This window comes from Manis pentadactyla, chromosome 12 (assembly GCF_030020395.1).
Source record: "Manis pentadactyla isolate mManPen7 chromosome 12, mManPen7.hap1, whole genome shotgun sequence".
Lineage (NCBI taxonomy): Eukaryota > Metazoa > Chordata > Mammalia > Pholidota > Manidae > Manis > Manis pentadactyla.
The window spans coordinates 41,309,575-41,322,712 of NC_080030.1; the positions used below are offsets into that span (position 1 = coordinate 41,309,575).

A 13,138-nucleotide genomic window follows, 5' to 3' on the forward strand; every position below is an offset into this window, starting at 1 on the left:
AATGTAAAAGTCTTAATTTTTCTGCTTGCTTTAACCTATGTGTCAAAAATACAATGTTTCTTGTATATGATTTTGGTATGTTTGCTAAATATTAAAAATGATTTCAATGTGGTTCTTTAAAATTTATCATATTGGACGTGTGTTAATTTTTTGCTACCATGTTCATTGTACTTAATAACATATCCATATTTTAGACTCCATCAATATTTATTTGTGGAGAAGTTTTGAATGCATGAACACGACTTATGAGATACAATGCTTGGTTATTTTGCAATGCCAGAATAACTGTAGGTACATACAAATTGAATAGCTAATCCAGAATACTTTTCCTCCAATTTAAGTTATGTGTTTTTATTCCCCCTTCCTGAACCTATTTTATTACTTTACCTATGTACAATAGACTTCCAGAAAATGCTATAATTTTCAACATGTAATAGTATTTGAGCATGACAATAATGTAAGAAAATTCAGAAGTCTCAAACTAAGTATATTTCTTTGAGTTTTCAAAGTAAACCAAACTACAGCTGTTTTCATTTGACTATACTGTGGAAACCTATGAATATTATTGTAAAATGCACATTCATTACACTTTTTTAAAATGTTTTGAATTAATAAAGAATCACCAATGTATCCTAGATAAGTTACTGTTTCCTCATTGGTGTAACACTACAGGAGTAAAAGATACACTTGTTTATATTATTTATGCATCTGAGGGAAAATAATTTCTGGCTGAATTCTTTACGTTCTACATGGTTATTACTTATTATGTTTTTGCACCTTTTATAAAAAGTATACTCTTGAGATGACTTGAGAATTCAGTTGCGAGATTTATCATGTTGAGTTCAAATGACTCCCGTGGCTAAAAAAATTCATAGTTGAATTTAGACTTGGGAAATACGTATTCCCAGTGGAGATGTGAACAGCTTGATCAGTCCTGTTCTACACTTGGTCAGAATTAAAATAAAATGGCTTTCAAACACTATCTTAAAGCAAAACAATTTTTTAAAGTAGTGTGCCCTGAATACACACTTTTAAGTAAGAAAACCTATTTTTGCTTTATATTATTTAGAGTCACCTTATTCTTCCACTTCATTTGTGATTTGTATATAGAGCTAAGGAATGAACAGAGGCAATGCAAGCTCATTTCTAAGAATTCTATAACCTCAATAGTTTTGACTAGATGATTTAAGGATGACACCCTTGTCAAGGGCTCCCATATTTTACCATTCGTTTTTTTTTTTTTTTTAAAGAATAGATTACAAGTTTGTGTGTGTTTTCAGTATTTCCGTTCCCAACGGTGAAAACACCAGTGAGAAGGCCCTGATTTGACTGAGTCCAGCCCTCGCATTCCCAAGCTTGTCTTGGTTGTATTTAATTCCTCAGATCGATTCCTGCGGTGGGCTGTGAAAAGGTCTTTGGAAAAATACAAAGCATTATGCCAGTAAACTCCAGTATTCCCCGCAGCAATCCGCTATCAAAGTTTTTAGGGTACAAATAGGAGGCGGGGCTGAGGGCTGTGCTGCGCTGTGGTTTATTAAAACACGGAATCATTCAAACTCTTAAAAAAGGAACGTTAATTAAGAGCAAATGAGAATGGACGGGCTGGAGACTTGGTGAGGAAGGAAATTACCTGAAAGCAAGTAAGTTACGTGGCATATAAAAGGCAGGAAAGCAGATTTTTCGAAATCTTTCCGTGGTTGCCTTCAAGTACACCTGTCACGTGCTCATTAACAGCCTTATTCACCGTCAGAAAGAGACTGAGGAGGAAAAAGTAAGTGAGGTAAACACACATACACACACTGATGCCCATCCAACAATTTGCTCTTCGAGACAAAAGGCCAGGAGAGGACTCCTCTGGCCGTGACCTCAGCCCTCGCAGCGACAGTAGCCTGCCTTCCACTGCGGTACTTGAAATCCTCATTCACTGGTTAGGAAACAAATCCCCGACGTCAGAAAACGGGAGTGGCCACCTGCAGCTTTCCCTTTGCTGCCCAGCACACCCTGGTACGTCCGAGGAAGGGTTTCTACCCGAGCTCCTAGAGGATGCGCGCAGGGACTCCAAGACCCGGTTGCTTTCCGTTCTGCCCTCTCAACTTCCGGCCCTGGCGAAAGATGCGCCCTTAAATGCTTAGCCGGAAGTTCCCTCCGAGCCTTCCTTGCCCCGCGGTGTCGCGAGACTCGCTGTGACCAAACTTCCGGCTCTGGTCGGCCTCGGTCTTTCCGGCTCGGGAATGCGGTCACGGATTCTGTCGAGCGCCGCTTGGTGTCTTTGGACCCGCCGGGCTGCTGGCCCGACCCGCCGGCACATGAGTTGTGGTGGCCTGCCGCTGGAAGAGCTGTTCGTGCGCGGCGGACCCTTGCGGTCCTTCCTGGAGCGCCAGGCAGGGTGTGAGGCCCACCTGAAGGTCAGGGGACCTGAGCTGGTGGCCGTAGCCAGACTCCTGAGGGAGAAAGAGCAGGAGCTGCAGGAGACCGAGCACTTGCTACGTGGTAAGGGCCGGGCCCAGGGGAGCAGTATTCAGAGCAGATTCCTGACTCTTCGTTTGCCTTTTCCACAAAGCCGCTGGTCAGATGACCGCCTTTTGCCGGAACTTGAAGCTGTTCACTCAGTTGCATCCCGTTTTCGTTTGGATCCGAGGTCAGTGCATCTTGTGCACTCTGATTTCTTCTTCTGTTTGAGCCTTTGACAGTGGCGCTCCCTTGACAGTGCTCCACCCCTTTTTACAGAACTTCAGTTGGCGTTTATTGCTTGAGTACTGTCTGGCGGAAGATCTTGGCTCCTCAAGGACTAATAAAGCTCTATCCTTCTTAGGGGCTGCAGAACAATGTTTCTCAAAGTATGGTAAAGGGACCACCTACAATACTGTCAGGAGACGTGCATGCTAAATCCAGACTTAGGACTAAGCATCCGAGACCTGTAAATATGCATTAACAAGTTCCAAGTGATTCGTGTGCATTCGAATCTGTATAGGGCCTAAGTTTTTGCATTCCTGCAGCTCCCAGGATTGTCCATGGGCCATGCTTCTGGTAGCAAATAGCTTAAGAGAGGGTCGCAGCCTTTTCGGGGAGAGAGAACTATAGTACAGCTGAAAAGTAAAAACAAATAGTATAAAAACCTAGGAAACTAAGGGGAGCTTGTTGGGCAGGCCTTGTGCAGGCTAAGAGGACAAACCTTAGGGGATATTCTAACAGTTTAGCCTTCATCGACCGGGGAAAATTTGTGGACATAGAAACAAGACACCAACAAAGCCAGAAATACATAGTATTTAAGGAGCAGGTAAAGGAGGATGCTTATAAAAGATTAAAAAATGAGCAGGCAGAGTTTTGGGACCTCAAATAAGATAAATGAAGCTGTAGAAACCAATTAAAATACTGAAATAAATCTTTAGGTTTGGCAATTTTGTCAATGGTGATTTGAATAAAAAATGTTAATATGATTATGGAATCCAGTGTAACAACTTGAGAAGTAATGGGAATTAACAAAAGAGAAGTAATAAACATGGTATTCAATCTCCAGGAGTTTGAGAAAAAGGGATGACAACAAGTGGTGAACTTGAAGGATGGAAGTGTAAAGGACCCTTTTATGATGGGGAAAACATAAGCATACTTGTAAGCAGAGGAGAAAGTGGCAGGCATGTGGTAGGTACCCAGTAAACATGTACTGATTAATAATACTGAAGGACAAATTAAAGGATTAGTGTATTTCCATTGCCTAGGAAGGACTTCTTGGTCTAACCGCTCCAGAGTGATGTCCAACAGAGTAGCCACAGTGGCTACTGAGCACCTGTCATGTGGCTGGTCTGAACTGAGATGGGCTGTTGGTATAAAATACATAACAGTTTTCAAAAACTTACTATGTACAAAAATTTGTATTTTTTGGTTACATGTTAAAATGGTTGTTTTGGGTATAGTGGGTTAAGTAAAATGTGTTAAAATTAAATTACTTTTAGACTTTAGTTTTAATCTCCTTAACATTATAGAACATTGTATTTCATAACTGAAAGGCACCTTAGAGATATCCAGCTCAGACCTTTCACTTTACTCCTGAGATAACTGAGACTCAGAGAAGCTGGATGAGAACCTTAGTGGCTGAACTAGAGCTAGAATTAATTTTTTCTTCCCTAATTCAACACATTTTCTGGTTTTCTTCTGTATTAAATTCTTGCCTTTCCACTAACACTTCCTGGACTTGGCTTATCTCACTTTTTGCTGTTGTCATCCTCTCTTCTTAAGTTAATCATCTTTCTTTTTTTCTGCACATCCCAATATAAGCACAAAAAGAACTCCTTCAATGTGCTATTTTAATACTTAATCACATAGTGTTTTAGATTGTTATTCTTGGTTTATCTCCCCTAAAAAAATACAAAGAAACTAAAACCTAAAATCCTAAAAGGCAGGTCTTACATATATATTATTCCCAGTTCCCAACATGGTTCTTAATAAATGGATAAACATACAAACTGATACTTTTAGAAGAGTTTGGTTTTTGACAGAGAGAACAATTTGTAATTGCTAAAAATATTTCCCCTTCTCCCTTCTATAGGCTGGCTGCATGTTGTCCATAGGACAGAGGAATGATAAAGTATATTTTGTACGAAAAAAATTAAAACTCAAACTCAAAGATGAAATAAGAATTAGGGTAAAAGAGGAGAGAAAGGAGCACTTCATGTAAGCATTCTGTAAACACCAGGGTCTAAATGTTTGAGTGGATACTTATTTTATATTAATGAAACATTTACTAATAAGACTAATAAAATAACTTTCCACTTTTTAATTCAGTTTTGGTTTAACTGATGGAGTCTTCTATTCTCTCCTGGTCCAACTAGTTCAGTGCATTCACTTATTACTGTACAGTTTAATTTGGAAAACTAGCTGTGTATTTGTTAGTATGTTATGGAGGCAGAATTTATAGAAAGAAAAGTTTGGTAGCTTCTTTATATTCTTCTACAGAGATTTTTTTTCTTTTAATTTTGCTTATACTTTTGTCATCAGGAAAGTTTATTTCTTTTTTTTAAGTACATGTTTGTGAAAACTAATGCATAAAATTTACTTATAATTAATGGCAATTATTTAAAAGGCTGAGAAAGATACTTTATTTTTCCCTTCAACTCCAAAAAAAATGAAACTGTTAGCTTGAACTCAGATGGCAATTTAATACTAATTAAGGAAAAAAATTATTGCCTTTTTTTCTTAGATGAAAATGAAGACTTAAGAAAACTTGCAGAGAGTGAAATAACTGTGTGTCAAAAAAAAATAACTCAATTGAAGCATCAGGTATGGATTTATGCAAAAAATAAAGCATTCATGCTATTACTTCTAATAATTTTTATTAAAAGTTCATAAAAACAAGTTAAGAACTAACCAGCTTGGTAGTATTTAGAATTATAAACTTTTTAAAGCATGCTCCATGTGGTCCAATTTTTATATACTAAAAATTACAGGATACAAAAAATAGTATAGAGCTCTGAAAGAAAAATATCACGTTAATAGGATTTGCTGTGGCAATGACATAATTGGTTTTATGTTTCTCTTTGGGATTTTTAAGGGGGGTCTGGGGGTAAATGATGAGAAGAGGTTTTGGAGTAATATTTCTTTGTCTTTGTGACTCTGGCACTATTAGAGTGTCAGGCCCTAGGGTAAGGCCTCTGAATTTTTAGAACTGAATTGTATTGCTTTGGTTTTATATCTAGGAGAATTGCAGGAGAACGTCCAGAGTTAGATGAAAAGTTATCATTATATGAAATCAGAACCTTGCTTCGTTAATTCTGCAGAGCATGAAGGTTTACAGCAGCTACCTCTGGAGATCTAAGTAAAAGAACATAAGAATGAAGCCCAGGAAGAGGGTTTTAATATAAAGATTCTCTCTCATCTCTACCCAAATGTGGAACTTAACAAAAATTGACATTCCCTACAGCTGCTCTAGAAGCACAGTTGCATTACAGCATGAAAAGTCTCTTGTAACTTGCCCTCTACCCATTTCCTGAATTTTGTGAAATAGGACATACATATTAAGTTTGCTGACTGACTAGAAATTAGCAAACAAATGTAAGTTCTATCACTGGTTAGTTCAGGATCTGAACGGTCACCTTGTACTGGCATAGGCTAGAGAGATGGAAGAGTAATAACAACTGGAGCTCCCAACCTGCGTAAAGTGGTATTTTGGAATTCAGATAGATATGTGCAAATTCTGGCTCTTCCACTTTCTAGCTATATGATAATGGGCAACTAGATTACCCAACTAAACTGAACTTAATTAAATTCAGTTTTCACATATTAAGGAGGAGCTGTTAATAGTACCTACCCAAGCTTGATTTAAGAATTAAAGTACTTAATGTGCTTGGCAGAGTGCATGTCATATATTGAAGAACCATTAAATGTTGGTAGCTTTTTTTACTTAATTTACCTAATCTGGGAAGCTTTTATTCTACATGAAAAGTACTTAACTTTCATAATTAGTACTTAACTGTGAAAATATTATTGTAATGGAAGGCTTATTTAGACATAAGGATTTGAGCTCTTAGGCCTGCTGTGCCAGTAACCAGCACTTTGCCCTTGACAAGCCATTTCATCTGTTAACCTCATCTTCCTTTACATGTAAAATGAGGGAATTGAACCAAGTCACCTCTGAAGGCCTTTTCAGTTCCAGACTTCCAAGTTTCTCTTCCATATTAAAGAAGCTTAAAAAAAATACAAATACAATTTGAGTGCTTTTTAAATTTCCTGCCATACTAGGCTATCCAGTTCAAAAGGATAGAGTCAGAATCTTTTTTTGCATTCTACACACAATATAGTGCCCTAATCACAGCATGCACTTAGTTATTAACTGAACAGGGAATTGATACATGAATACCAAAAAGAAATAAAAACAAACCTATAAGGTTTAGGTGAACCTTATAGCATTTATAATGTAGTTGGAACAATAATTTTTAGGAGTTACACATTATGTGATTCTAATTAGCAAGATGGAAGAACTGTGATCAGCAATATTAAATTATTTGCTTAGAGAAACTTTATTTAAAAGCTTGCATCTAATTATTTAACTTTTTAAATCTAAATTCTTATTTTTTTTGTCTTTACAGATTATCTTACTTTTGGTTCCCTCAGAAGAAACAGATGGAAATGACTTAATCCTGGAGGTAACTGCAGGAGTAGGGGGTCAGGAGGCAATGTTGTTTACTTCAGAGATATTTGATATGTATCAGCAATATGCTGCATTTAAAAGATGGCATTTTGAAACCCTGGAATATTTTCCAAGTGAAATAGGTCAGTAAACTGTTGTATTGGTGTTGGGTAAAGTGTAGATTTATCTATCTACATGTGTTCTGGGAAAAGGGTTGGAAAGACCATGATTAGGCTTTAGAATTTATGAGTAAGGAAGCTTAAGTAGTTTTATGCTCACCATTTATGTAATAATTTTGAATACAAATATACCAATTTTGAAATGGCCTATAAAATGTTACTCATTCAGTACTAACCACTGAATGACTTCAGAAAATTTTTTTTGACATGGTATTGAATAGTTCATTAACACCATAAATGCTTCGTGTTTACTAATCATAAGCAAAGAGTTTAAAGCACTGAATATTAGATTTAAGTTTTCCAGTATGTTTTATGATCTGTGTTTTTTATATTGTTTTGTAGCTCTTTTAAATATATTTCAAGGTAGACGTGACGTCAATTGTTTATAAATGAAAGCATAATGAATAGAATTGTTTTCCTAATATTTTCAAGGCGGCCTTAGACATGCATCTGCTAGCATTGGAGGTCCAGAAGCTTATAAACACCTGAAATTTGAAGGAGGTGTGCACAGGGTACAAAGAGTGCCGAAGACAGAGAAACAAGGCCGCATCCATACCAGCACCATGACTGTAGCTGTATTACCCCAACCTACTGAGGTAGGGCATCACTGGCCCCTCTCCTTGGAGTCCCTGGCCTACCACTCTGCCTGGCTCCCACAGTAACACTCACTTGGCTGAACTGAGTATCTCCTTTCCTTACCACCTTCATCATATATCCTGGCTTGTTTTTGAGAATCTATTGTCTCAGTTCACAACATAAGATTATACAGTGAATGTTAAGAAGGATGTATAAATGATCTAATCTTACACTGTTTATTAATTTTTCTCCTCCACTAAACTTAAAGTAGTTATTTTGAGGTCATCTCTATGGGAGAAACAATATTAACCAACTTTAAATAGGATTTAAGACTGATTATCTTTAAAAGTGACGTTTGCTTTGTCTGACTGGTTCCCAGAGTATTAAGCAAGAATGCTGTTTTAATGGTTAACTACTTAATAGAATTGCTACTTCATAACCTGATCACAAAAAAATGGAAATATATTGTTAAAAAGTTCATGATGAGTGTGCTTTATTCCTACACAGCAAATTCTCAGTCTATGTAATGTTTGTAAAATAACTTAGTTGGGCAGTTCTATTTTGCTTATAACCCTTCTACTCAAAGTGATAGGAAATATTTGACTTGTTTTTCATGATGAAGTACGAATGATTTCAGGAGAATGAAATTTAATTGAGGGTTTGTTAATTTGGGGGAAAAGTGTTATTTGACTCTCTCATAGGGTTAATGGAACTCCTTTTTTTAGATCTGATTTTTGTGGGAAGCCTAGAGGAGGAACAGAATACTTAAGGGAGAGAGTAAAGGAGAGTAAATGGCAGAAGCCACACCTAGATACTAGTCACGTTGGTTTAAGCATCTTGGGGGATGGAAGGAGTTTTCAAGAAAAGATGGTGACCTTGGGTCCATGTATCATCTTATTTAATTCTTCTAGCAACCATAAAAGGAAGCCACAGAGGGAAACACGGAGGGCCTATGAATGGTAGGATTCCTCCTGCCAGGGCTGTGGACATGTCGCAAAGTGGTCCATAGTTGTTCACAAAACAGAACTTTTTAAATCTGGTGTTTTTGTTGGTGACTCCCTTACAAAATATTATTCTGATATCAGACCCAGTGTATTTATGAATGGAGTCTACCTCTGAACTTCTTGGCTTTGCCATTTCTATTTGTCTTTCCTCTGCCACCAGATGTATTTAAATCCTCCTTTATTTAAAATTAAGTCCTTCTAATAATCCTTCAGCTAGCATTTTTCCTCTGCTAAAGTCTTTTTGAACTCCCAATATTCCACAGAAATATAATTTTAGCTCTTAATTAACATTTGTAATAATAAGTATTTTCTACTGTTTATATGGTAAGAAGAGGAGAATTTACAGAGAAGTCCAGTTTTTGAGGACCAGGATTTGTTTTTGTTTTGTATTATATTTTGATCCACTACTCTTCTAAAAATAAAAGCTAAAAAATGGTATCCTTTTCAACTACTTTCTATTCTTTTTTTTTAGGTAATTATTTTTTATTGAAGGGTATTTGACGCACAGTATTACATTACATTAGTTTCAAGTGTACAACACAGTGATAAAACATTTATATACATAATTCTAGGTTCCAGCTATCACCCTACCAAGCTGTTACAATATCTTGACTATATTCCTTATGCTATACATTACATCCCGGTTACTTATTTATTTTACCATTGGAAGTCTGTCCTTTTTTTTTTTTTTGTGAGGGCATCTCTCATATTTATTGATCAAATGGTTGTTAACAACAATAAAATTCTGTATAGGGGAGTCAATGCTCAATGCACAATCATTAATCCACCCCAAGCCTAATTTTCGTCAGTCTCCAATCTTCTGAGGCATAACAAACAAGTTCTTACATGGAGAACAAATTCTTACATAATAAATAAGTTACATAGTGAACAGTACAAGGGCAGTCATCACAAACTTTCGGTTTTGCTCATGCATTATGAACTATAAACAGTTAGTTCAAATATGAATACTCATTTGGTTTTTATACTTGATTTATATGTGGATACCACATTTCTCTCTTTATTATTATTATTTTTCATAAAATGCTGAAGTGGTAGGTAGATACAAGATAAAGGTAGAAAACATAGTTTAGTGTTGTAAGAGAGCAAATGTAGATGATCAGGTGTGTGCCTGTAGACTATGTGTTAATCCAAGCTAGACAAGGGCAATAAAACATCCACAGATGCAGAAGATTTCTCTCAAAACAGGGGGGGTGAGGTTCTAAGCCTCACCTCTGTTGATCCCCAATTTCTCACCTGATGGCCCCCCTGCGACTGTGCCTGTCTTAGGTTGTTCCTCCCTTGAGGAATCTTACCTGTCTCTGGCTAACCAGTCATCTTCCAGGGCCGTACAGGGACATGTAAAGTTGGTAAGTGAGAGAGAAGCCTTATTGTTTGAAATGGTTAGCTTTTTATTTCTTTGCATATTTATGCCCTGTAGCTTCTATGTACTTCCTATTCTTAAAATTAAACCTTCTAAATCTATGTAAATTATGTGACATGTATATATAAATGGATGGTTCTTGCCTCTGAACAGTTCACACATGTAATATTTTTATATTACATTCCTCTTATGTGTAGATTAATCTGGTGATTAACCCTAAAGATTTGAGGATTGAGACGAAGCGAGCCAGCGGAGCTGGGGGGCAGCATGTAAACACCACAGACAGTGCTGTCCGGATAGTTCATCTCCCAACAGGTAAGTGCTTGCTTCTTCCACATGAAACATGGGAAAAAGAAACAAATTCTCAGTGACTTGACTAATTTTCTACTGAAATACAGTCTCAGTTACCAAAGGAATGTATGCTACTAAGGAGTGTTATTAAATACTTAATTTATTTAGAATCCTTAGCTGAAACTCTGCAGGATAATTGCAAAGCCAGGCAGACAGAAAGATGTAAGCCCAGGGAATTTCCATGTTAATGACTCAAGAGACGATGTGGACAGTTTAGGTAGCTTTCTGAAGTTTATACTTAGCATATATCACTATTTTTAAAAAGTCCTCATAGTGAAGTTATTCACTGTGGGTTCTTTTTTTGTCAGAAAGCACTCTAAATCATTAGTTCTTAACCTTTTTTGACGAAGGAAGGACATGAACTCCTTTGAGAAAATGAAAGCTTGAACGCACTGCCCAGAAACATGCTTGCATAGAAAGTCTGCATGTAATTTCAGAGGCTTTCCTTAAGGTTTATCCACAGACCTGATATTTTGATTCTAGGTAGTTAGGCAGTGGAGCTTTATCTAAGTACTTCTTAAGCCTTTAACATACTACTAGGTAGAACCAAATGTGTTTTGTAAGTACTACTGCAGTGGCTTACATGTGATAAAGGACGTATGGATTGCAAACTTGAGTTATCTAGAAATGTAAGAATCCCTTCAGATGACACTCTTAAATAAGCCTAATTCCCATTGATCAGTAGTGGTTGATGGTACTGATGGATTGGTATGTTTTTGTTTTTTTTAATAGGACATCCTCATTGAAACATCAAGATGATATGTAATACAAAGTATATTAACAGAAATAGAAAAGAATGGATGGAAATTCTCAAAAATTAGTAATGACCTCTAGTAACAGGATTAACTTCTTCATAATTTTTGTTTCTATGTTGAGTAGTTATTTTAAAAATGTATGGGCCACTAGCTGAGGACATGGGAAACAATCCATATTAAATGATTGATGTTTGTTTAGTATGTATGCTTTTAGTATGGAAATGCTTTGTGCTATAGCTCAAACTTAAATTTTCATTTTTCTGATAACTTTGTAAATTATAGTTTTCCTGAGTCCTATTTTTTCTTGTCATAAAGGAAGAAGAAAAAGGATGAGAAGGAAAAGGACTATTCCTTTAATAATAAATGAAGATTTTTTCCATTATAACTTTTTAATTCTCATAATACTATTCAGGTGTTGTTTCTGAATGTCAGCAAGAGAGATCTCAACTGAAAAACAGGGAGATGGCTATGAAAAAGTTACGTGCAAAACTGTACAGCATGCGCCTAGAAGAAGAAACAAACAAAAGATACAGTGCCAGAAAGATTCAGGTAAAATTGAATTTTAAAAATGCTTCTAAAAGATAAAAATATTTTAAGTAAACTGGTTTTTACATATGTTAAAATTGTTGCATGTATTTGTCAAAATGAGAAAACAATTCAAGTAGCTCAACCCAGGGCTATCCTTGTCTTAAAGTAATCTTACACCTCTGTCCTGTTTTTCTGTATTCAAAAGTGTTTTTCTCAGACTTTAAATCAAAGTTACTTAAAAAAACATATACAGAGTCCCTATTCATTTTGAATCCTCTGAAAATTATGGAAGAAAGTTGGAAAGCAAGCTTTCCATTTTTCCTGTTTATGTAGACCCCTTTTACTAACTCCTTATTATGGGGAAATCATCACTGAACATGACCAGTTTAATCCACAGAGGTTTATACATTTAGCTACCATTTGAAATCTGGTCTGTGCCAGGCTGTATGTATCCATCATCACTATATAGTAGGTATTAGTTGCCTGTATTTTACAGATGGGAAAACTAAAATTTAGAGTTGAAATAGTTTGAAATCATAGAGCATTGAAATGACAGAGGATTCAGATACTAATCTGAATTTTTTAAAACCTATATTCTTTTCTTTTTGTCTATTATGTTCCCATATCATTTGAGGATTCAAAGTGTTTTAAAACCTAGTTCTTACACATTGTGTTTCAAATTATAAATCAAGAGCTTCATCTCCAGGTAATTTAAAGTTGTAGGTTTTGTTGCCCTGAGTCTAACTGTATCTCATATCTTTTTTTTAATAGATTGGAACTAAAGGAAGGTCAGAGAAAATTAGAACATATAACTTTCCACAGAATCGGGTCACAGATCACAGAATAAATAAGTCACACCATGATCTTGAAACTTTTATGCAAGGAGAATATCTACTGGATGAATTTGTACAGTCATTGAAGGACTATGCTGATTATGAATCTTTAGTAGAAATTATTTCCAAAAAAAATTGATTTATTATTGACTTTTATAGCTTATGAAAATTTTATAGCAAATCACATCATGTGTAAATACCAGTGTTCTCTTGAAAAACATGAATTAATGAAGTAATAGAGTTTAGAATCTTTCAGTATATTAGTAAAAAACATACAATATAATCATGACTCTGGTTGTGTATTTTGGACTCTTACAAGAAGTAGACAAAAGAAAATAGTCCTTTGTATTATGTAAAATAGTTAATGGTTAAAAATTTGAACTCTTTAATAACTTCATAAAATAGAAATAT

The 13,138-nt window shown here is 35.8% G+C and overlaps 1 protein-coding gene across 3 annotated transcripts; it reads left to right on the forward strand.

The window, feature by feature from the left end:
* Window positions 1-2,183: 2,183 nt before the first annotated feature.
* On the forward strand, window positions 2,184-13,010 carry MTRF1L (mitochondrial translation release factor 1 like). Of its 3 annotated transcripts, none has more exons than XM_036911884.2 (7): window positions 2,187-2,490; window positions 5,195-5,274; window positions 7,080-7,263; window positions 7,732-7,895; window positions 10,458-10,575; window positions 11,779-11,915; window positions 12,666-13,010. In XM_036911884.2, the coding sequence occupies exons 1-7, from the start codon at window positions 2,232-2,234 to the stop codon at window positions 12,864-12,866; spliced, it is 1,143 nt and encodes a 380-aa protein (XP_036767779.2). In that variant the 5' UTR covers window positions 2,187-2,231; the 3' UTR covers window positions 12,867-13,010. The 3 variants fall into 3 exon arrangements, 2 of the variants coding, with proteins under 2 accessions (XP_036767779.2, XP_036767780.1); XM_036911885.2 differs by having other exon boundaries at window positions 2,281-2,638; XR_005030165.2 differs by lacking the exons at window positions 11,779-11,915; window positions 12,666-13,010 and having other exon boundaries at window positions 2,184-2,490; window positions 7,080-7,136; window positions 10,458-10,576.
* Window positions 13,011-13,138: the final 128 nt, after the last annotated feature.